Source organism: Cupressus sempervirens, chromosome 3 (genome assembly GCF_028749045.1).
Source record: "Cupressus sempervirens isolate cs-2001-9-10 chromosome 3, ASM2874904v1, whole genome shotgun sequence".
Lineage (NCBI taxonomy): Eukaryota > Viridiplantae > Streptophyta > Pinopsida > Cupressales > Cupressaceae > Cupressus > Cupressus sempervirens.
The window spans coordinates 550,105,459-550,132,270 of NC_143120.1; the positions used below are offsets into that span (position 1 = coordinate 550,105,459).

Sequence of the window (26,812 nt, forward strand, 5' to 3'; positions counted from 1 at the left end):
CTCTTCCTCTTCCTCCTTTATATTATCTATCTTTTTTTTCCTCTGCATATATGTTTATGTTGTTATTATTGTATATTGCTATTTATCTCTATCTATATCTATATCCTAGTTTTTGTCTAATGCTAATGATTAAAAATAGTGAGTTCCATTTGATAATCAAGATGAGAATAATACATAGTTGGGGGAGTTATTCCAACTACTTATGGTTCTCTAGTAGCATGCATGGTATGCTTAAACATATAATGTGATAGTCCAAATGCTTCATCACTTCTTCAAGTTCTATAATTCAAATATTGGTATGGAAATCTTTTTTCGGTGCACATAATTGAAGTTGTCAATGTAGAAGGTGCAAATTTGTCTAAAACATAAGTATTGATCATAGTATGATATTAAGTACTTAGTGTCATATTGGAGACTTTGGCCTCTTATTTTTGGGCTTAAACGCCCAAAGATATAATAATATAGTACGAGAACTTAACAAAAAAAATGAGTCATCCTATCAAATCACAAGCACATTTCTAAGACGAGAATTTAACAACAAAATATGAGCAATCCTATCAGATCACAAGTGCATTTCTAGGCAAAAATTAATGCATTCACAATGTTAATTTAGATTCTCACTCATCTACATCTCTACAATCATTATGTGTTAGGCAGGAACTATGATGCATTGCGTCTCTTGTTCAAGTCGTATTTCGCTTGCCAAGCGAAGCTAATCTACCAATTCCTTTCATTGGAGGAAAAAAAATCTACTAAACTTTGGAATACAATTGTTTGTTTTGATTTTTTCTACAATCATTATGTGTTAGAGGAACTATGATGCATTGCGTCTCTTGTTCAAGTGGTATTCCGCTTGCCAAGCGAAGCTAATCTGCCAATTCCTTTCATTGGAGGAAAAAAAATCTACTAAACTTTCGAATACGGTTGTTTGTTTTCATTAACCATCGAACCTTTTGATTTCTAGTTATTAATTGTTCTTCGAGACACTAAAAAATAAAACAATGAACGTAGAAACGAAAGTTTGGGTAGTTGAAATATGTTGGCGGCGTGTTCACTGGCCTCCGTCCACAGCTTTCCTTTCAAATGGCTATTTCCGATTCCACAGCTGAACGTGAATGTGAAGGCACAAGCGCCTCGCTGGTTCCTTCAATTCAACGCTCCCAGTTCAAATACACTCCTTTTTATTGGTAATCTCCCTCCTTCTACCCTATATTTTCAACTGGATCTTTTCGCTCAATTTATTTCATTTTGGTAATGAATCTTATCTAATCATCTGGGGGATAAAAACCTGAACATCCACTCATTTGAAAGTATAGAGAGGAGGTAACAAATCTTAATCAACCGTGAAAATTCTTTACTTTCAGAGTAACCAATTTGGACAGCAGCACAATGGTGCGTGTCGATATGGAATTTTTACATATTTCAGCCCATTTAAGTTACCTAGTAAGTGCATCAAATTTCTTGGTTTGATGCCCTTGTTAGAAGCAATGAATGTTTTGTTAAATTTCTAAAGTTTTTAACTTTCTACAAATCAAATCCAGATTGTAATTTGTTTCTAGTTAAGTTAATCTTCAACTGTCAACAGATTGAGTGTAGCGGATATAAAAATGGTTATTTGAATTGTTTTTGAAAATGAAACATGAACACTATAAAAAAAATTCAATGCAAACATATCCACTTGTGGAATCTTACCTTAGAAACCTTGGCGTGAGGAAAATTAACTTTGAAGTGTCTATTGATCACTTCCCCCTCTTACCTTCAACTTGGGAAATTACGAAGAGCACAATTTGAAATTTGCTTACAGTGTTCATTGTGGGTACACTACTTTCCATGCTTTATTACCATAAAGATTCTCGTTGACGATGAACAATTGATTTCACTATCTTCTCACATACGACACGTATGCTTTGCAATGGGCTATACATCTTAAGTTTTGGAACTATTCTTCTTGCACTAAAGGAACCCCAGCCTCCAGGGCACTCTTTCTTTTCTGTTTCTGAGATTGTTGTCGAATCTAGGAAAAGTGGCTAATCAGCAGGATGAAATCTCTGTTAATACAAATAGCAACTTCCTTTGTCACAAATATAAATGCTAGCATCACAAACAAAACCACTAACTTGTAGGTTTGCATCTGTCAGTAACGAAACTGGGACTAGTACAAACAGAACCGCCAGCTTCCAGGGACAGAAACTCCATATCCATGTCTTGTTTCAGATTTGAAGAATTCTTGTTTGGTTGCCAAAGAAGATATTTCTCAAGTCATAAAAGATCAAAATTTTAAGAGACACGGGAATCTCTTCTGCTTTCTTCTTGGCATTAAATGTGTCTGATCTTGGTGTCTTGCCTTTTAATCACGAGCTGTCCAGAGTTTCAGGGTCCTCTCCTTGTTTCTGCAAACTTCTTTGTAATGTCCCCATTTTAGCAGTTGACCAAGTGTGTGTGCATTAGCCTTGTTTTACATGGTCCCGAGGGCTAACGAAGGGTTTAATGAGATCCTAGAGTGTTTAATGAGATCCTAGAGTGTTTTGGCCTAGTCATTTTCAATTTGGGCCAAAACGAAGTTGAGTTACTCAGTTTCAGGCATACTTAGTATTTTTAGTAAGTCGGCAGGACACAGTGCAGGTCAATTTTGGTGATTGGATTTGATACTCCTCGGTGAGAGCTTTCCGATGAGCTATCACTCGCATTATTTGGAGTCCGATTGCTAATACATTTTAATGCCTAAAGTTTTATTAAAGTAACGTTTGATTTAATTGTAAAATATTAAAGTGTTACTTTAATATTTATTTTATGGGGATGTGTACCCAAGGGAGACATAAGGGGTATTTTAATATATGTTTTATATATTACACATCTTTTATCCCACATTGCCCATATGAGTTGAATGGACCCTTGGAAATAGAATAAAATGAAGCATTTGTGGCTTTATTAGACAGGTTGAATATGAGAAGAAATTGGTGTGTGAGTTGCAGCTCCGTTCTTGGCATTTGAGGATGTTTATCCTCTCTTGTAACATTCTAGATGTTATTCCCTTGGTGTTTGGCCTTTGGAATTCTTTGTTATCGGCTTCATTATCAGGCAGTTTAGTTGCATTTCCGGCTACAGGCAGATTTGGTATTTTGCTCATATCTTCTTCGCTACTTGTCCGATGCTTATGCCACTTAGAGAGAATGATATTATGAAGGTAGTGGACTGATTGAAGGACAAAGTACTGTAGCAGGAAGTTCAAAAGCAATAATGCTGAAGTAATTAGTGAGTTGATAAATCTGCCATGTATTTGGTTTTATGAATTCTGAAAATAACATTTTATTGGCTGTAGTTCATTTCCACTTTGTATATTATTGTAGTTTCTTTCTTGTTTATGTTGTATGATACCAATTCCATGCACAAAACACAACAAATAAATAAACTTTTGATTTATGGAGTTATAAGGGGTTTAAAACATTAAACGGAGAAATAAGAGGTTGAATAAAAAATGTTTGACATAATTCCTTTCAGCAATTTGGTTTAGTTTTTGGGACATTCAGGGGGCCCATTACAGTGGTATCAGAGCTATAAGTCCTGCCATCCTATGGAGGTTTTATAGGGAATTTGGAATAGCCGGATAGAGGGAAAAGTGTTTGACGAAATGTCAAAACACTAAAATCAGAAATAAATAAATAAAAACACAGGCTAAGCATTTATGTTTGAGCATGCGACAAGGGCCTTATAATTTCCGTGATACCCGAGCAAGACAAAATAGGATTTCAGACTTGCAAAGCAAACAGTCTAGTACATCCGTGCAGGTGGACATTGAATCCAGCCATACAGACATAGAGGAAATATTCTTTGATCAGGACAACAATATGGGTGATCGGGATGACAGGAATACAGGATTAGGCGGAGGCAGGAATGCTGGTCCGGATCAGGGGGAGGTAATGCTCAGACAGTTACTGGATACATTAGAGCAGGGGCAGCGTAGGCAGCAGGAGCAGAATAGGCGAACGGACATGATGTTGCAGCTCATGGCTAGACAGATGGGTGTCAATATTAATCCAGGTGATGTCAACAACAGAAACAATAACAATGAGGGAAACAATAACAATGGGGGAAACAATGACCATGGAGGCCAAGGCAACAACAATGGTCCTGAGAATAACATTAATGGTAATAATGGACACGGAAACAATGGGAATGAGGCTGATAACTTTAGACATGTTGCATGCCCAGCGCGGACTGCGAGCTCGAGACCTCTTCTACCCACTTTCCCACCCAAAGATCCGGTTCAACCAGTAAACGAACCGCAGATTACCAAGTTACAGGATCAGTTCAGGAGGGATTGGTAGGCTAGTGGACCAGAGTTTCAGGTGGATATTTCCCTCAAAGATTATATGGACTTGAGGATGAGACACATGCCTAGAGCACGAGGGAGGAATCAAAACTTTGAGCTGAGAAAGAAAGTTGGAAAACTTTCTTTACCTTATTATGATGCTTCAGGGAAGATGACTGCACGAGCTTGGGTGCAGAAGGTAGATACATACTTGCAGCTAAATCCTATGCCTGAGGAGGAGGCTATCAAGTATGCGGCTATGCACTTGGATGGCGTTGCACATGAATGGTGGCATCATGGCATGGTGACTTTGGGGCATAATCAGATTACATCCTATGAGGAATTCACCGAAATATTGATTGAGAGATTTGACACTAGGGATCCTGAGTTACATTTCAAGGAGCTAGCACAGTTAAAACAGTCAAGTTCTGTGGATGCTTACATTGCCGAGTTTCAGCGTTTGTCTGTACTTGTTACTGATATGTCTCCTAGGAGATTGGTGGTGTTATTTTGTGATGGTCTTGCTGATCCATTATGACGTTGGGTGAAGGGACATGATCCACTCACCTTAGCTGAAGTAACTAAAAAGGCACGAGATTTAGCCCCTTCGGTATACAAAGGAAAAAACCATTCAACAGATTCTTCCTACCACAAGGACAAAGACAAAAAACCGTTTCAGAAAGAGTATAGCAAACCCAAAGAAGGATCAAAAGGATTAGACAATGAAACCTTGAATGAACTTCGAAAGAAGCAGCTGTGCTTCCATTGTAGAGAGCCTTGGGACTTATCTCATAAATGTTCTCTCAAGGCTAAGGCAAATCAAATGGAGTATTTTTCAGCAGAAGAGTCAGAGTCAGAGGGGGAGGAGCAGCACTCCGATTCAGATGAGGGTAACACTATAGAGGAGAGCAACATTCCTAAGGATGATAGATCGTTGGCACGCTTGACAAGGGCCCAAAAGGCAATCACATTTAAGGTCAGGGGTACTATCCAGGGGCAGAAAGTGATATCTCTTATTGACACTGGGGCTACACATAACTTCATAGATGCACAGTTGGTAGCCAGGAGAGGGTTACAGACAGAGGAGCATGATGGGTTTAGAGTCATGGTGGCTAACGGTGATAAATTATTATGCACTCGGAAGATATCTAATCTTCGCATCAGGTTTGGAGATGGCTACGAGTTGGAGGATGAGTTCTATGTTGTGGACATGGGAGATTATGATGTCATCCTCGGCATGACATGGATGGCTTCACTAGTTGAGTTCACACTCAACCTAGCGAAATTGGAGATGAGATTCCAGCAGGAGGGCAGAACTGTGGTACTTAGAGGACTTTCAGATGGAGGTTGCAGAGTAGTGTCCTTGAGGAGAATGCAGAAACTTTTTCGTCATGATGACATAGAGTGGGCGGCTGAGTGCTACATTATGCCAACTTCACCAGAGCCACAAGAAAAGAGTCATCCACCAGATATCCAGAAGATACTTGATAGACACGCTAAAGTATTTAGCGATATTCCTCATGAGGTTCCTCCTGACAGAGGGATGGAACATGTTATTGAGCTCGAGGAGGGAGCCAAACCAGTTATGATTACTCCCTATCGTCATCCTAAGAAACACAAGGATGAGATAGAGAAGGCGATTAAGGATTTGTTGGAGATGGGGCATATTAGGCCCAGTAAGAGCCCTTTTGCTTCAGCAGTAGTATTGGTAAAGAAGAAGGATGGGATGATGCGCATGTGCATCAATTATAGGGCACTGAATAAGAAAACAATTAAAAACAGGTATCCCATTCCTAGGATTGACGAGTTGATTGATGAGTTGCATGGGGCATGCTTCTTCACCAAAATTGATTTGCGATCCGGATACCATCAGATCAGGATGAGAGCAAAGGACATTGAGAAAACAGCCTTCCGATGTCACTATGGCCACTTTGAGTTCATGGTTATGCCATTTGGTCTAACCAATGCACCCGCTACATTTCAGAGTTGTATGAACCAGGTATTCAAGAAGTAGCTGAGGAGATTTGTCTTGATCTTCTTTGATGACATCTTGGTCTTCAGTAAGACCTGGGAGAAGCACTTACATCATCTGGAGGAGGTGTTATCTATTCTGGAGAGAGAGTCATTGTATGCTAAGGAATCTAAATGTTTGGCATGACTGAGCTCCTTTACCTTGGGCATATCATTAGTGCAGATGGCGTTCAAGTTGATTCTGAAAAGATTAGAGCTATTGTAGAGTGGCCTACCCCCACAAACCTTACACAACTTAAGGGATTCTTTGGTTTATGTGGTTTTTATAGAAGGTTTGTTAAGGGATTCTCACAGATTGCTACACCCTTGACAGATCTTACCAGGAAAGGAGCCTTCGTGTGGACAGGGGCAGCACAGAGGTGTTTTGAGCATTTCAAGCAGGTAATGTCTTCATGTCCAGTTCTAGCTCTACTGGATTTCACGAAGCCTTTTGAGCTTCATTGTGATGCATCAGGTGATGGGATTGGAGTAGTATTGATGCAGGAGAAGCATCCCATTGCATTTGAGAGTAGGAAGCTTCGGGGAGTTGAGAAGAGTTATTCTGTCTATGACCGGGAGATGTTGGCCATAATGCATGCATTGGCCAAATTTCGATCATATTTGGTAGGTGGACGTTTTGTGATCAAGACTGATCACAACAGTATTAAATACTTCATGAGCCAGCGTGATCTTAATGACCAGCAACAAAAATGGGTGACTAAATTGCAGGCTTATGACTTTGACATAGAGTTTGTCAAAGGTAAGAAAAATGTGGTGGCTGATGCCTTATCTCGGAGACCTCACTTATGTGCTCTGGTAGAGATTTCAAGAGATTGGAGAGATTGAATCATAGCAGAGTATGTCGGAGATGCTTGGGCTTCTGGATTGATTTCAGGTACCATACAGGATGATCGCTATGAGGTGATAGATGGATTGATCAGAGTTCAGGACAGGGTTTATTTGATTCCATCATCACATTTGAGAGAGACGATACTGAAGGCATTTCATGATGCACCCACAGCTGGACATCCGGGGGTCTTCAAGACCTACAGGCAGATCCGAGAGCAGTTTTCATGGAAAGGGCTCAAGGATGATGTTCAGAGGTATGTCAGGGAGTGTGTGGTTTGTCAACAGAATAAGGGAGAGCACACATTTCCTGCAGGTTTATTACAGCCCTTGCCCATTCTTGATAGGAAATGGGAAAGTATTTCGATGGACTTCATCACTGGTTTACCACGAGTGCAGGGAAGGGATTGCATCTATGTGGTGGTGGACCGCTTGACGAAGTTTGCTCACTTCTTTGCTATTCCGTCCACTTACACAGCAGCACAAGTGGCAGATCTTTTCTTTAGAGAAATATTCAAGTTACATGGGCTGCCCAGATTCATTGTCAGCGACCGAGATAGTAAGTTTATGAGTGTTTTTTGGCAAGAGTTGTTTAGGTTGTGTGGTACAGATCTTACACCTAGCACTAGTTATCATCCGCAAACAGATGGGCAAACAGAGATTGTGAATAAATGGGTGGAAGGATATTTGAGGAACTATGTAACTGCACAACAAAAGGTTTAGATCAGGTGGATGCATATGGGAGAGTATTGTTATAACACCACTTATCATATGTCCATCAAGATGACTCCTTTCATGGCACTCTATGGTTATGAAGCACCTAGCTTCATGGATTTAGTTTTGGGGGACAGTAGAGTGGCCAAAGTCAAAAACTTATTGCAGGATAGTTAGGACATCCTAAAAGTGCTCAAAGAGAATATACAACAGGCCTAGAATCAACAAAAATTGTATGCTGATCAGCACCGAATAGAGTGTAGCTTCGAGGTAGGAGATATGGTTTACTTGAGGCTACAACCATATAGACAGTCATCGCTCAAGAAGAGTGGAGCTGAAAAGTTGAAACCTAGATTTTATGGTCCCTACAGGGTGATTCGCAAAGTGGGCAAAGTCGCCTATGAGTTTGAGCTTCCAGAGGGCAATCGAGTGCACAATGTGTTTCATGTGTCTAGGCTTAAGAAAGCCATTGGTCAGAGTGTAGTGCCTTCTGCAGATTTACCCCCTTTGGATGAGGAGGGGAAGCTTGTGTTAGTACCCGAGGCTATTCTGGACACCAGAGAGAGGAAGCTTAGAAACAGGATAGTGAAGGAGTATTTGGTTAGATGGAAAGACCTGCCGGAGGAAGATTCTACATGGGAGAGTGAGCAGGTTATTCAGCAGGCTAGACTGAGATTGCTTGAGGACAAGCAATTTCAAGGGGGGCGGACTGTAATGCCCCCATTTTAGCAGTTGACCAAGTGTGTGTGCGTTAGCCTTGTTCTACATGGTCCCGAGGGCTAACGAAGGGTTTAATGGGATCTTGGAATGTTTTGGCCTAGTCATTTCCAGTTTGGGCCAAAATGAGGTTGAGTTACTCAGTTTCAGGCATACTTAGTATTTTTAGTAAGTCGGCAGGATACAGTGCAGGTCAATTTTGGTGATTGGATTTGATACTCCTCGGTGAGAGCTTTCCGATGAGCTATCACTCGCATTATTCGGAGTTCGATTGCTAATACATTTTAATGCCTAAAGTTTTATTAAAGTAACGTCTAATTTAATTGTAAAATATTAAAGTGTTACTTTAATATTTATTTTATGGGGATGTGTACCCAAGGGAGACATAAGGGGTATTTTAATATATGTTTTATATATTACACATCGTTTATCCCACATTGCCCATATGAGTTGAGCGGACCCTTGGAAATAGAGTAAAAGGAAGCATTTGTGGCTTCATTAGACAGGTTGAATATGAGAAGAAATTGGTGTGTAAGTTGCAGCTCCGTTCTTGGCATTTGAGCACGTTTATCCTCTCTTGTAACATTTTAGACATCATTCCCTTGGGGTTTGGCCTTTGGAATTCTTTGTTATCGGCTTCATTATCAGGCAGTTTAGTTGCATTTCCGGCTACAGGCAGATTTGGTATTTTGCTCATATCTTCTTCACTACTTGTCCGACGCTTATGCCGCTTTGAGGGAATGATATTACGAAGGTAGTGGACTGATTGAAGGACAAAGTACTGTAGCAGCAAGTTTGAAAGCATGGGCTGGAGTATTATGTCAATAATGCTGAAGTAATTAGTAAGTTGATAAATCTGCCATGTATTTGGTTTTATGAATTCTGAAAATAACATTTTATTGGCTGTAGTTCATTTCCACTTTGCATATTATTGTAGTTTCTTTCTTGTTTATGTTGTATGATACCAATTCCATGTACAAAACACAACAAACAAATAAACGTTTGATTTCTGGAGTTATAAGGGGTTTAAAACATTAAACGGAGAAATAAGAGGTTGAATGCAAACTTTTTGACATAATTCCTTTCAGCAATTTGGTTTAGTTTTTGGGACATTTAAGGGGCCCATTACATTCTTATGCAAACTGGTTTCCTGTAGTCCTCCTTGTGCATCCAATAGAATACATTTCAAGGATAGGTTGTAATTACTCATTTTCCTTGTTTATAATTGAAGGTTCATAAAGATGCAGGTTCTCACAGCTGAGTATTGAGCTTGTCCTCAAGAAGAATGTAAATTGATATTGAAAGCATTCTCTCCATTTTTCATAAGGGGTAATGGTTTATATCTTACTGATTCAAACTTGCTTGTCATTAAAGCTTCTAATGCTCAAGTAAAGCCATACTTTGTCACTTATCTGGAAAATGTTTTCTTAATAATGTTGGTCATGCATTGCTTTGTACTTGGGTTGGAGCTTCTGTAGTTCTTTGTGAACCTTGAGTTGGACTTTCCATATTCTTTCAACGAGTGTGTAGCCCCTATCACGTTTGAATTTATTTCTTCCAGTTTTTCTATTCATATGCAATGTCAAGTGATATGAAAAAAAATAACCCGAATGTGCTTTAAATAGGAACTTGGTTGTAGATGTATCAATGTCCCTATTATATGTTAAGTTTTTAGCTTAGAAATAGAGATAAACAGCAATGAAAGAGTATAAACAATACACAAGAAACTCAATACATTTATCCTGGGAAAACCCTTCCACTTGAAGGGAATAACTCAGCCACACCAACAAAATATCTCTTTTATTGATAATAAAAATGACCGAGTACAAAAATTTCACTTGATTCATTTACAATATACCAAGCAATCACATAAATAGATTGCATGAGACTCTTCATTTTTCACACAAAGGACTCTTTGAATCCCAAAAATAAGATTCTTTATATTTCCAAATATTCAACACTACATATTTACATACACATGCCTCTTTGAATGACGAATGGTGAATGATGCATGTCTTTTTACATAATATAATAAAAAATATTGTCACAAATGTCTCTTTCAGCTGGAGATGACCATAATGATCATAACACACATATGTCTATTTCATAAAATCAGAGTTAGATATCTCTATTACAACTATAATCTTCAACACTCTCTTTTAGCAAGAGAGAGATCTTTAGTCAGGTAGGCACACATAGCTGCAACCAAAGATGATAAATTCACATCGCATAACACATTTTATCTCAGCATAACATAGTTCATCATAGTTACTTCATAAGCACATAAAATTAAAGTCATGGAGTCACACACATGACTTTCACCATGCCTACTCGCAGAGGGTGATCCACCATACCTACTGGTAGAGGGTGGAATGAGGGTTTTCACCTCAAACTTCTCCGAGAGAAGAATGCATTTCCACGATGCCTACTTGTAGAGGGTGGAATGAGGGCTTTCACCTCAAACTTCTCCTAGAATGTATTTCTACCATGCCTACTCACAGAGGGTGGAACGAGGGCTTTCACCTCAAACTTTGCCCAGAGAAGAATGCATTAATCACTGAGATGTTCTCTTAACATAGACTCCCTCTCAACAGGGAGAAGTTGATTCCAAGTGTTCTACTGTTACTCAAGCTTCGCAAAGGGTTGGACATCTCCCTCTGTCACTTATCCTCTCTTTGAAGCTCAATAGTTTCTCTCTAAACACGATCTTTATCTTTAAATGAAGATAATGTGCCACCAATTTAGTAACAAGACTGCAAACAGCATTGCAAAATCTCTTACAATCCCATTGCACCCTGCAACCAAGAGAGATTTATAACAACTCATAAGATTCACTTATCATAGAGATCAAAGCAAAGATATACTCTTTCCAACCAGATACAAAAATCATAGAATACTTATCCCTTTGAAGTCTGATTTCAACACACATACATAAAAAATGCAGCCCAACATTCATATGAACAAAATATGTTAATAAGGATGTTACCATAAAGGAAAATGAGAATTGGAATATTCCAAAATAGCTTGCCAGTCTAATCACAAGCTTTTGCACAAAGTCCAAGTTAGTATACACATGATACAATTATAACCGACGGCACCAATCATAAAACCCTCTTATAGATGGTTGTTCATTCAACCAATCATCAACATCTTGCAATCATATAATAATATCTTCATAGAACATACCAAAGCCCCTTATTATTGACACTAATCTTTATGTTGATGCCAGCCTATAATCCATTATATCAATAAAAAATCTTTACACACACATAGTGTAACTCTGCATGCATACAACAATGAAGATGCACAAAATATACACAAATAATGATTGTTACACTAATAATTAATAGCCTTTACTCTTGAGAATCACAGCATAATTATAATACTGATTTCAGCCTCTGCTAACGAGTTCCTTTTGAATCACAATAGATCAAGTTGATAACACAGAACATATCATATAGAGAATAAAACTAACACATAATAGGTCACACAGAGGATAAAATTAACTCTGTCACATGAACAGAATAGACATATAAGCACTCTTTATTCAGGGTATCAATTGCTTGACACAACTTACTCATTCCTGATTACAAGAACAATTACTATTTATTTACAAAAAACACAAATAAAATAAAAGAGATTTATCTAAATAAAAAAATGCAGGCTCAAGATTAGAGTAAATAATTGGAAGTACTTAGCCAACCAGCTTAGAATTAGAATCAATCCTCTTGCAGCCTTGGCGCCTTGTTAGATGAGCATTGACCTCAATATTCCAGAGATGATCTTACCACTAGAAACTGTTGTAATCAAATTTTCAGCACTATTGAAAGAGCAGTTGACCTCAAAAGAAGAAAATTAGTTTCTGAGAAAAGTCAAGAAAAGGGCTAAATGCCACCGTCTGATTTGTTTAGAAATCATCTAAAAAAAATAATAATTCACAGAATGCTTGAAACTTCAGGTCTGATCATAGACTTAATATTACAGTTCATTTCCAAATAAATGTAATTAGTATTGCATACAAAATCCAAATCACTAAGAGAGTCTTAGTCTATTCAATAAAAATAAAGCATAGTAAGCTCAATTTAAAAAAAAGAAAAAAATGTTACCAGAAAGAGAGCCGATAACTTCAGGGACTGCTCTTTTTTATGTAGACTGAAAACGATCATCCTGGAGATCTATGCATCGGATCTATATACATGATCCCAATGGATTGAAGAAGAACTAAAATTCCTGGTTAATCGTGAAGAATCCAAATTCTGAGCCCAATTCATAGTTACTAATGGCAAAAGGTATGAACTCAATAGATAAACCGACGTATATGAAGAGAGAGTCGATGAACAAACATGGAAGGTAGGATGAAATCCAAACAACAAATATCATGACAGATAAGACATCTATGCACCTTAAAATGTCCCAGCTACATGCACCCAGCAATATATATATATGTTATGAACAGTATTCGGTTCTGCAATACTCTGATTCACAAAGCAAGATTAATCTTTCAGCCGCTATGCAAGCTATCAACCTGATATCACTCAACAGAGGGATACGACATGTAGGCAATAACTATGAAGGTTGCAAACTCTGTCATATGCTAGAATACTAGAAATCGATAAAGAAAAAAATCTCTAAACATCATGGCCTAATCTCCTCCTAGTTGGAAAAGCCATGCAATTTCCTAAGGAAGACTTCATTATTTTCTCTGGCAGATCGTGAGGTCGAATCTGCTCAGCTCCAACTCCGACTCAATTTGTCAAAAAATATATAAAGAATCAGAGCAGGGGATATGAATGTCGCACCTTTTTAATTCCTTTTGACGATCCGATTCCACCAACTTTGTAAGGTGATACTATCAACTTTCTTACTATCTTTTCAAAACAACAATCAACAATAACCAAAAGTGGCTTCTTCAAATAGAACCAAAAACTCATCCTCCACTAAGGAATAAGCACAAATTATAGGACCACAAAGAGACAGTGAAAACTTCCTTTCTTTATGCACTTCATGCAGCATGAATATGAACAGTCGATGGTTACACAACTGTTGTGGCACAAGTAATAACTGTGGCAAGAATTAACTGCAGATACACATATGTGCCAACCCATTATTAATAAATTAAGATGCTCCATTGAATAGACATGGTGGCACAAGAATAAAACATGGTACCATATTTTAACTCCTCCAAAGATGGATCACCAAAAATTACATGCCAAGAAGAACAAAATACACGATGCAAGTGGAAAACTCGCTAGTTGCTAGGCAGTGATAACTCACTGTCTAAACTGACTCAAATAGTCACAAAATAACTCTCCATGTACATGGCAGTGTCTCTAGGATACCCAACAGATACAAACAAGAAACTCTAGTTGATCACACAGGTGATAATAAAACATCCATATTAAGTGCCTGTTTGGCAGCCTCCTCTGTGATTTTATCTATGACAAAATAAGGATTGAGACCTATTGTAACATCCCGTTTTCCCGGGTCTAATTTATCATTCAACATACTCAAAGAATACAGTTATTACTTCATTTCATAGGAAGACAGGTATATCATTTCAGGTTCATGTGAATAAAATTTACCGTTGAAAACAGTCAAACAAAATTTCTTAACTTAAAAACTTGAAGTACCATCATTTGAAATTATTACAAAAATTGAAAACTACATACCTCAGAAAAACTGAGATTGAAATCAACTAGGGATGCTTCTGCATCCACCCGGGTTAGTCCACAAATACACTATAACAATTTTACATGACTAACATCTGAAACCGCTATTTAAAAAATCAAATAATAATTACAACTAAATACCACTATATTTTAAATTAGGGCATCACATACCACTGTATCAATTAGGGCATCATTTACCATCGGTTCATTTAGGGCTTCTGATACCGCTATATCACTTAGGGCTTCCACGACCACGGATTCATTTTAGGGCTTCTGTGACCACAGATTCAATTTATGGCTTCTGCGACCACGAATTCAATTTAGAGCTTCCATGACGACGGAATCACTTAGGGCTTCAGATTCCTTTCCTTCCGATTGCTTAATTGTGACAATAACTCAAGGTTAGAAATATATTTATAGTTGATATGAAAAACAATCCACGAGTCTATAATGGTAACAATAAATTAACTCAATTCAATCTTACCTCCTCTTAATTAAAAATGATAATACCTATTCGGAAAAACAATTGAATGCAAAGCTGTCTCTGTTTGACGCATGTCCGTCATCTTGAGGGAAGGTGAAACATTGTTAGGGGCTTAACCTCCCAACCACGGACCACAACTTTATCCCCACACAATATCTAACAAGAAAGGCCCTCCCTACCTAGAATAGGCAAGGGTCATCCTGCCATCTACTGGTCTTCCTGGTATTTAACTCACCATACGACTTGGTAGCAGGAGATCACAATAACAGGAATATGCATGAGTTATTAATTAATTCATATAATCGTTGTTCTTGTCAATTTAGTATTGATTCATATTATTGGTGATTCCTTTCCTACACCTCATCACCCATCTACTTGGCTACACAGCTGAATGAGTCCCAGGTATTCGGAATTCTCAAAGCAGACGGCTCATACAACCATCATTTCACATTCTATGATTATGTTTTTTAAAGATCTCAAAATTGACAACGTTCTTGACAACACTCTTCATGAGTGGATCATGCATGAGCTAATGCGTTATTTATCTTATTATTTATTTAATTCTTGTTTATTGTAGATTCTTGGCAACTCCTCACCTATTTCAGGCCATCAAGCTGGTGATTCCCTAGTGCTATCAGATTATATTCAATGTGATACTCCACACCTTCTTCACCATATTTGGGCATTTCGCCTGTTGAATTCTTTGATGTTCACTTATATCTATATATATATGTAAATCAGTGTTATATTTGTTTTATACTGGAATAGAAACCAATCCCGACTGGAACCATAATGAATTAAGAGAAATTTATCATTTCACATGTAAAGAGGACAGCAAGATTATATGCTTAATTCAGTACAAGGATGTCTTCAGACTTTATTTATCAGTGCTATGTTATTCAATAGAAAAAGGATAGATTAAGAGAGATGCAACAGCCTTATTGCTAAGTCAAGGACGTAGCTTCTCATGCTATTACAAAGGGAAACAATGAATTGCAACACCAGCTATAGGTATAAACTTATGTTAAGCAGTAAGAAAGATGTGTCAACGGTATAAACACCAGCTATATGTATAAACTTATAACAAGATGTATTTGATTTGTATTTGAGAAAGAAAAGATATCATTCTTAAGAAGAGAAATCAGATAATTACACATTCAGACAATAAAGAAAGATGTCTTTTTTTTAACACATATTATAGCGATGTTATTTAAAGAAGAGCAATCGACAGACTAAAAACAAGACAAGCTTCAATGATTAAGTTTGGAGGCATACATACTTCAATTCGTATTCATAATGAAAAATGACATTCTGGTATTAAAGTGCAGTAATCTTATATACTAATCGGGTTCTACTTCCTCATAATAATCTGCCGGCTCAAGAATGTAGTCATAAAACCAAGGAAAGCATAAAATGTTTTCAAAAGTTAGATCATCTTACACGACTCTCTCTCTAAATCCAAATCATGAGAAGAGCTGCTCTGGTATCAACCCGTCTATCTTGGCTCAGTGATTGTGGAATACAGTATCGATTTGATTCAAGGCGGAATTATAATCAGAGCCGAGTTCAGCCTCTGCAACAGCTAATAATGAATTCGAGAAGCCAAGAGAAAGGAAGCCGATGAAGTACAGGAAAAAAAAATGCCGAAAGACCATAAGGAATCCATAGTATAGAATGGGGCCAAACCTTTCGGCTACCATTGGTTATAAGATTCAATTCAAATACCCTCTAATCAACTTAAGAGAAAAAAATAAAGAAAGAAAATAGGGAAAAGAAAGAAAGAAAGAAAGAAGATGAAAGGTTTTAAAGGTTATTATAATCATTAAAATCTAATACGTACATCACTTAATTGATTATTAAATTATAATGGTGCTAAATGATTTTATATTTAAATGTACGTAATAAATAATTATTAAAAAAAATATAACGAAAGATAAATTAAAATCCTTTAAGATAAATTAAAATCCTTTAATATATGTTTTATATTTTAATTCAATTATTTTAATTAAATTATTAAATAACTCATGCAAGTACCGCAAATGTATTCTATTTCAAATCGTTGGGCCCTTTACCCGTTTGTCCAGTGATGGTGATGCCCTGCCTAATTCTTTTCTGACAATGTTTCCACCCCTTCGACATGCTCCTTGCAAGGAATTTCTCTGTAATTAAATTATAAATTATATAATCATAAATAATCACGATTAACAATCAACTAACATGTCATCATCACTTGAAATCATAATGACCAACTATCTTACCATTTCGTCAGATTATATCAAATTAAATTGCCAACTGACCTAATATGAACCTCAACGGCTATATTTCAAGCTAGGTCAAAAATTGGGATGTAACATACCATTTCCCTTGTGGTTCATCGTCCTCGATGAACGTGAAATTGCAACAAACATTATAAAGGAGTATTTAAAATTGGAATGTAATGTACCATTCACCTTGTGGTTCATCATCCTCGATGATCTCTGCAAATTAGACACTAAAAAAAATTCCAAATACAAGATATAACATTGTGATATCATTTCTTTTCTCAATTAGGTTAGAATGGAAATCTTAATCGAAACTCAAAATCCATTTTTACTTTAAAGTTTCCAGAAAGATACTTGCATGGTAACATAAAATTAAACACGTACTCACCTGAGCTCTCTTTACCTTGTGATTTTCTTAGCATCTTTTGAGTTAATTCTATTTCATGTTCCTGTCATACTCATGCAGGCACTCACCATATCATTAGTTCCATTTTCATATTGATATCTTCATTTAAGAGAATTTTCAGGGTTCAATTATTGAAAGTAAGATAAGTATTCAAAAATTGAAATTCTTCAACCAGCAAGTTCTAAATCATAACTTGATCATAATTTAAATCACTCATACGTACCATCTGGCATATGGCCCTCATTAATGGATAGATCTTCCTTGCAAACTTACAGATTACCTGTACTAGGTTAGTGAATCCATGTTTTTCCATTGCAACCTTGGCCTTTAAGTCCAATATTTCATTAGAATAATCATTTCATGATATGATATCTCCAAAACAATATACAACAACTCAATAAGTAAAGTCAACATCGTATGAGTATTATACATGTATAACAATGTGTCAAAGGGTAAAAACATGATATACTTTGCAAGATCATCATAAATCTAATCAAGATCGTAGGCATCTAAACAATTCATAAGATTCTCATCATTCATTTGTAAATACTTGGAAATTCATCTTTCCCATTTCTATGATTCAGGCGTCCATGCCCATCTCATCAAAAGTTTACATCTGTAAACAAACATTGATAGTTCCAATTATGCAAGTGTGTTTACTCCTTACTGGAGCACATAATGATTTTGTCGTTTAATCAACATTAGAGAGGATCATGGTTCATAGTTTTGTTTCCATTTGGTTCAAGTTCAAATAGGTAACAATTTATTTCTGTCATTGATTTGGGTTGACAAACTTGATCATGATGGATTTAGATAACATTTTATCAAAATTATATAAACTGTGTTTGGATTGCGCAAGCCTCGGCATCCAGACCCATTTTAATCTTTTCATTCTCGGCAAAAAATGGCCCTCCCACCAAGGATAAGGCATATATATCATTCTAGTCCTGCCATCTGAGTATTCAGGTGGGTGGAAATCCCAACAGTTATTCAACAAAATAAATGAAGCGTCTGGACAATCAACAAAGATCACTTGTTCAGTTAAAGTCCCAACAATTCTTCAACAAAATAACTGAAGCATCTGGACAATTGGCAAATCAGCCTAATTTCACCCTGGCCAAGGATTTCAAAATTTGGGTCGTCAAACCCGATCTCCACCACTCAACTTGCCAATCCTTTTTATCTTTTTAATTAGGTTTCGTCTTTATGATGTCATAGTTTATACGTTTGTCCACTTTATATCATTTCAGCCTTCCTGGCTATTCTGAATTATTTTCCAGTGTGATTTTCCAGTTTTGATTGCAATATCCAGATATGCAAATTAAATCCTTTTTCAACATTGCATTTTTAGTTTCTCAAAAATAGTGCTGGACCCAAGGTTTCAGCGTTGAACCCAGTACTTTGATACCATATGTAACATCCCGTTTTCCCAGGTCTAATATATCATTCAACATACTCAAAGAATATAGTTATTACTTCGTTTCATAGGAAGACATTTATATCATTTTAGGTTCATGTGAATAAAATTTACTGTTAAAAATAGTCAAACAAAATTTCTTAACTTAAAACTTGAAGTACCATCAAATGAAATTATTACAGAAATTGAAAACTACATACCTCAGAAAAACTGAGATTGAAATCAACTAGGGATGCTTCTGCATCCACTTTGGTTAGTCCACAAATACACTATAACAATTTTACATGTCTAACATCTAAAGCCGCTATCTCAAAAATCAAATAATAATTACAACTAAATACCACTATATTTTAAATTAGGGCATTACATACCATTGTATCAATTAGGGCATCATTTACCATCGGTTCATTTAGGGCTTCTGATACCGCTATATCACTTAGGGCTTCCACAACCACAGATTCATTTTAGGGCTTCCGTGACCACGGATTCAATTTAGGGCTTCTGCGACCATGGATTCAATTTAGGGCTTTTGCGACCACGGATTCAATTTAGAGCTTCCGTGATGACGGAATCACTTAGGGCTTCAGATTCCTTTCCTTCCGATTGCTTAACTGTGAAAGTAACTCAAGGTTAGAGATATATTTATATTTGATATGAAAAACAATCCACGATTCTATAACGGTAACAATAAATTAACTCAATTCAATCTTACCTCCTCTTAATTAAAAATGATGATACCTGTTCTGAAAAACAATTGAATGCATAGCTATCTCTGTCTGACACATGTCCGTCATCTTGAGGGAAGGTGAAACATTGTTAGGGGCTTAACCTCCCAACCTCGGACCACAACTTTATCCCCACACAATCTCTAACAAGAAAGGCCCTCCCTACCCGGAATAGGCAGGGATCATCTTGCCATCTACTGGTCTTCCTGGTATTTAACTCACCATACGGCTTGGCAACAGGAGATCACAATAACAGGAATATGCATGAGTTATTAATTAATTCATATAATCATTGTTCTGTCAATTTGGTACTGATTCATATTATTGGTGATTCCTTTCTCACACCTCATCAACCATCTACTTGGCTACACAGCTTGATGAGTCCTAGGTATTCAGAATTCTCAGAGCAGACGGCTCATACAACCATCATTTCACATTCTATGATTATGTTCTTCAAATACCTCAAAATTGACAACGTTCTTGACAACACTCTTCATGAGTGGATCATGCATGAGCTAATGCGTTATTTATTTTATTATTTATTTAATTCTTGTTTATTGTAGATTCTCGGCACCTCCTTACCTATTTCAGGCCATCAAGCCGGTGACTCCTTGGTGCTATTAGATTATATTCAATGTGATACTCCACACCTTCTTCACCATATTTGGGCATTTCGCCTGGTGAATTCCTTGATGTTCACTTATATTTATATATATATGTAAATCAGTGTTATATTTGTTTTATACTGGAATAGAAACCAATCCTGACTGGAACCATAATGAATCAAGAGAAATTTATCATTTCACGTGTAAAGAGGACGGCAAGATTATATGCTTAATTTAGTACGAGGATGTCTTTAGACTTTATTTATCAGTGCTATGTTATTCAATAGAAAAAGGACAGATTAAGAGAGATGCAACAGCCTTATTGCTAAGTCAAGGACGTAGCTTCTCATGCTATAACAAAGGGAAACAATGAATTGCAACACCAGCTATAGGTATAAACTTATGTTAAACAGTAAGAAAGATGTGTCAATGGTATAAACACCAGCTATATGTATAAACTTATAACAAGATGTATTTGATTTGTATTTGAGAAAGAAAAGATACCATTCTTAAGAAGAGAAATCAGATAATTACACATTCAGACAGTAAAGAAAGATGTCTGATTTTTAACACATATTATAGCGACGTCATTTAAAGAAGAGCAACCGGCAGACTAAAAACAAGACAAGCTTCAATGATTAACTCTGGAGGCATACATACTTCAATTCGCATTCATAATGAAAAACGACATTCTGGTATTAAAGTGCAGTAATCTTATATACTAATCGGGTTCTACTTCCTCATAATAATCTGCCAGCTCAAGAATGCAGTCATAAAACCAAGGAAAGCATAAAACGTTTTCAAAAGTTAGATTATCTTACACGACTCTCTCTCTAAATCCAAATCTTGAGAAGAGCCGCTCTTGTATTAACCTGTCTATCTTGGCTCAGTGATTGTGGAATACAGTATCGATTTGATTCAAGGCGGAATTATAATCAGAGTCGAGTTCAGCCTCTGCAACAGCTAATAATGAATTTAGGAAGCCAAGAGAAAGGAAGCCGATGAAGTACAAGAAAAAAGAATGCCGAAAGACCATAAGGAATCCATAATATTGAATGGGGCCAGACCTTTTGGCTACCATTGGTTACAAGATTCAATTCAAATACCCTCAAATTGACTTAAGAGAAAAAAAAAAGAAAGAAAGGAGGGAAAAGAAAGAAAGAAAGAAAGAAGATGAAAGGTTTTAAAGGTTATTATAATCATTAAAATCTAATATGTACATCACTTAATTGATTATTAAATCATAATGGTGCTAAATGATTTTATATTTAAATGTACGTAATAAATAATTATTAAAAAACAATATAACGAAAGATAAATTAAAATCCTTTAAGATACGTTTTATATTTAAACTCAATTATTTTAATTAAATTATTAAATAACTCATGCAAGTCCCGCAAATGTATTCTATTTCAAATTGTTTGGTCCTTTACCCGTCTGTCCAGTGATGGTGATGCCCTGCCTAATTCTTTTCTGACAATGTTTCTACCCCTTCGACATGCTCCCTGCAAAGAATTTCTCTGTAATTAAATTATAAATTATATAATCATAAATAATCATAATAGTTAACCTTTCATCTTAATTCCATGAATTTGCATTTAACAATCAACTAACATGTCATCTTCACTTGAAATCATAACGACCAACTATCTCACCATTTCACTGGATTATATCAAATTAAATTGCCAATTTGCCTAATACGAACTTCAACGGCTATATTTCAAGCTAGGTAAAAAATTGGGATGTAACACCTATCGGCTGGAACTTGTAACTGGAAAACACATAGAACCCAAGTGCTGCCAATTCTACAGCCAATCTACTTAGTCCAAGCATACTGGTTTGCTGTAATGGTAGTCAGGGCATACACCACAGTCCACGTAAAATAGATATAACCCACTACCACTATATAATTCTACCTGAAAAGCATCAATTTCATCAGATTGATCACAGCCATACCATTTGAGAGAACAGTCTTATGCAAATTCTTAATAGATCTTCAAAGGAAAGAGAACAGCACAGCAACAGATCACCTCCTCAAGCAAAAGCATCTGTTTCTAGGCAAGTTAGTCCTTGGTATACAACCCAGACTCATCAATCACAACAGTGGCAATGATAGGAAAAGATTAAACAGTATTATTCCCTCGAGGAAGCTGAAAACAACACATCCCATCCACGAGCAGACCTGGTTCTCTTGAAATAAGACTTGTCTTCTACCTCACAGATCAAATTTAGGGCTTTGAGGCAGACCAGGGAAATCATAAAGACATTGATTCGGTAGGCCATAACCCTATGCTTCACCATGTCATAGATGCAAACTCCAGACAGAACCAAGAAGAAAAAAAAAGTAGACTTTCCTCATTGTTGTTATCTAACTTGGCTCTGATACCATGCTAAATTTTTAGCCCAGAAATAGAAATAAACAGCAGTAAAAGAGCATAAACAATACACAAAAGACTCAATACATTTATCTTGGGAAAGCCCTTCCACTTGAAGGGAAAAACCCAGCCACACCAACAAAGTATCTCTTTTATTGATAATAAAATTGATTGAGTACAAAACTTTCACTTGATTCATTTACAATATACCAAGCAATTACATGAATAGGTTGCATAAGACTCTTCATCTTTCACACGAAGGTCTCTTTGAATCGCAAAAATAAGACCCTTCATATTTCCAAAAATTCAACACTTCATATATCCATATGCATGCCTCTTCGCATGATGTATGACTCATGTCTTTTTACATAATATAATCTTTAAATTTTGTCGCAAATTTCTCTTTCAGCTGAATCATAAAGTTGTACGTAATAATCTTCATTGTGGTTGACTCTATTGCTTGAAAAAACAAGGCCCCAGTCTTTCAAGTCATTGAAACAATTATTGAATTCATAGTTGAAGTTAACAATTCTTTCCTAGATCTCCTCCTTACAAGCATCAACTCAATTATCATATAAACATTCAATCATATCAAAGCATTCGTTTAATTTTATTTTGATCAAGTTCTAAGATATTGCCAATTAGAATAATTCAAAAAGTTTAAATTCGCTATAGAAAAGCCTTGAACCAAGCAATTAGGGGTTAAGGTGAAGGTTTACCCGCCTAAGTGTAGCGAAGCCTAAAGTGCAAGGGAATTGAGATTATTCTCATTCGTTGGCCAGAACTGATTGGGTAATCCTATTGGAGAACTGACAAAGCTCTTGGATTTCCAATCTGCGGTTTTGAGAACCAACAAAACTAAAGTAATCTTGTTTCCTAAAGCTTAAAGTCCTTAAGAACAAAATCAGATGCTTGAATGCTTCACAAAGATGATTATAAAATAGAACAAAGTTAAATTGATCAATGCAACATAAGTAAACAATGATCAACTTCAAGCCTCACAATGCGAAGTTTGGGAAAACTTGCTTCTTTATTCAATTCTGAAATTTGTATCAGGAAACACAAAGTTTTCAAGTTACAAGCCTAGCCTTCTTGTTAAAGAAAAAGATTTACAATGAGCTCTCTCCTTCATATAGAAAAATAGGAGAGAGAAAGGTGGAGGGAAAGGGGAAAATCTTTAACCACCTTGACTTATTCTTTAACAAACTTCTAACAAACTAATTTGGTTTATTCAAAGTTGCATGCCTAATGTGATTACAACTTGACTAAACAAGTTGATTGTCCATGGACATGTTATCCTGTACTTACAACATAGTCGCTCTTTATATGTAACCTTTGTCGTTCTACTCTAAAGCATATGAAAATTTTGAAATGTTCACATAGTCTCAACTAGTTTTCGAAACTTTTACAGTGACTCACGCACAACTTCAACATTTGGTTCCTTGGTTTATTCTGCAACCATTGTGATTTTTCGGAATCTAATTACTACTTCCGAAATCTCTTTGCCATAAACCTCCTTTTTGCTCTGTAGAACATCTAGTGAACACTTCTAGCTTGCCAATGTATTCATCACACTGATATTGAAATCAGCCACTTTTAGCTATAAGCAAATTGCTTGAGTGAACCCTGTAAAGATGTCTTCTTCTTTCTTGAGTTCATTTTTTTCAGCGAAACTCCACATGATAACTTTTTGTAACATTTGCTGGTCATGTCTTCTTTGTTATTTATCTTGACCATTGTTGCCTTTGCATCTTTAACGAGTTGTTGTAGGACTTGTTCTTTATTAGGTATCAAGTGCATGTAATCATGTTACATTTCAATAGATTATATGACTTTATACTCGCATAAGACATCCAAATCAATCTTCATCACGTTGTTCCAAGCACCAATGTCTCCATCTAGCAGCTGTAGTTGATGATCAAGTGATTCTTGAATATAACTCAATTTAGCAGCAACTTCCTTTCCTTAACATCTTGTAAACATCTTGAATGACTTGAACTCCCTATGATTCAATGCTGAAGGCCCATTCATTTATAATTTGTGTTTTTCTCTTTATTCTCTCTGTGCACTTGGAAGAAACTGATACAACACTTGAAGAAGATTTCATCTTTTCAATGGTTTCCAGAAAATGTGCATTTTCTTCCTTAAGTTTGTTTTTCTTTTCCCATAACTTGTCATTTTTCTAGGCTAACAAGTTAAGTGCATCTTGAGCATTTTGTTGACAACTCAAATGAGATTGCCTCCCAAGCTTGATTCTTGAAAACTTGTAAACAACAACCTACATTTCTTCCACTAGTTTGTCAACAAGAGGTTTAGCAACTTCGACATACTTCATGTTATTGTCATCAACTACAACTCGAGAAACTGTGTTAGCTTTCTTTTTCTTGGAAGCCTTTGGTCTGACAACTTGCTTGTCAAACTCCTCTAGTGCGATTTTTTCCTTCTTCCTCTTTTGCGTGATGGTGCTCAGCCATGGGGGAAGGCTGAAAGAAGTGCCAAATACAGTACTAGTCACCATGGTTCGTATTGGATTATCTTGCATAATAGTCGTGACTATAGGAGGTGTCTCAGTTTGAATGGCCATAGGTGTAAGACTACTATGTGTAACCTTAGTCATGAATTACTCGAACTAAGTTGAGGTTAATTCAATCAATGCCATGGATTGAGTTGAAGTAGAGGAGATCGACATAGAATATACATCAAATACATTCGCGTAGTTATACTGATCACCTTCTGTTTCTAGTGCAGGTGCAGTTGAGGACATGGGCAATGCTAGAGTCACCATTACAACATCTTCAAGATGTGGATCTTTGGTGGAGAATACATCCACTGCCATGCTTAAAGGGGAATCATGGGATTCATCTAATACAAGTGCCAAGTCTAGGATTCATCTAATACAAGTGCTAAGTCCAGGAGAGTTGCAGCCATGTGAACCTTGTGGAATGTGGAACTGAGACTGTGAGTTCCTTTGCTCTATTCACATCATCATCACTGGAATCAATCTGGATTGCTTGAGATCCAATTTCTTTTACCTCGAGTATCCTACTAGTGGTCTTTCCTCCTTTGATTGTGAGCTTTGGTAAACATTGAGTAGGAGGCTCGATCGTTGAAGATGAAGTTCCATCTTTTCCTTTAACCCTTATCTTTGTCGTCTTACCAATCGAACCAATAGAATCAAAATCGTTCCCAAGTTTGATCTTGATACACTTGAGGCTTCTCTCTTCAACCAAATGTTGGTATTAGTAAGGATAGGCTGAAAGTGGTCCTAGATAGAAGTGTTTTTATTACTTGATCATGTGGGAGGAAGGATAGACAACTTCTCTATCCGATGCTAAATATAGTCAGGATCCAAGATTTGATCATCATCTTCAACTCTATTAGAGATTGATGCAAGGTTGAAGTCTACTATTTGCTTTAATGTTAACCAACTATAGTCCAAGCACCGAATGTCCAACTCAGTATGCACATCAATCCATAAATCCTCTAGGCGGTATACATGTGTGAGATGCTTCCTCATCTTATCATCTAGTCCTCTCCAATCAAAACAACTCCTTGCGACAAACTTCTTTAGAGTGATTCTTTAAAGATCGAATTCCATGTTCCTGGCTCTAGGCACGTCTATAGAATACCCGCCAATCTTCAGAGGATTTCTTGAAGAAATTCCTACCCTTGGCCAGTGCAAGTTAGATTGATACGCTTGTACCTTCATGAGTTGCTTAGCTAGCTTCATGAGCACAATCTTGTCTTTGGGGTATCTGGGTAGAGTGCATGACTCTCCTTTGAAACATCCAACTTGTAGATACGTGTAGGAACATGCAACTGTACTCATTGACTTTATTCTAGGCCTCATTAGAAACACGTTTTTTTGGGAGTCTTTGTCAAACAAACACATATAATGCCCAAAGAAGACATATTGTACTCTACGGTAGTGTATTCCGACTTTGTTTGGGAGGCAATTGATCATAAGACTCCCAAATGTGCACCAATTATCTGTCACTTTTGGTTGGTAGACTTGAAAAAGAACCCAGGGCAGCAACCATATACACCATGTAAGAATTCATGTTGAATCCTTTGGTGTCCTTCTCACTCACCAATTATTTGCAGATTGAATCGCTTATCAATATGCCCAAAATACATTCTTGTTTGCTCTTATGGTGAGATAAATGTACTTGTACATCCAAGGTTCAAAAACATTTGAATCCTTGAGCCCTGCTAGGTGGCTAAGCAATGTGTTAAGATCATTAATCTCCTTGAAATCACAATGGTGCACACCC

The 26,812-nt window shown here is 36.7% G+C and overlaps 1 protein-coding gene and 1 pseudogene across 1 annotated transcript in view; one reads left to right on the forward strand and one right to left on the reverse strand.

The window, feature by feature from the left end:
- Positions 1 to 944: 944 nt before the first annotated feature.
- The window catches only part of LOC149567602 (amino-terminal glutamine amidohydrolase), a 109,097-nt gene continuing 83,229 nt past the window's right edge, over positions 945 to 26,812 (forward strand). The window contains exon 1 of the mRNA XM_089820844.1: positions 945 to 1,187. Coding sequence (XP_089676970.1) covers positions 1,084 to 1,187 — 104 coding nt within the window. The 5' untranslated portion in view covers positions 945 to 1,083. The remainder of the gene's footprint in view (positions 1,188 to 26,812) is intronic.
- LOC149567603 (protein CANDIDATE G PROTEIN-COUPLED RECEPTOR 7-like) lies at positions 13,967 to 25,374 on the reverse strand (annotated as a pseudogene).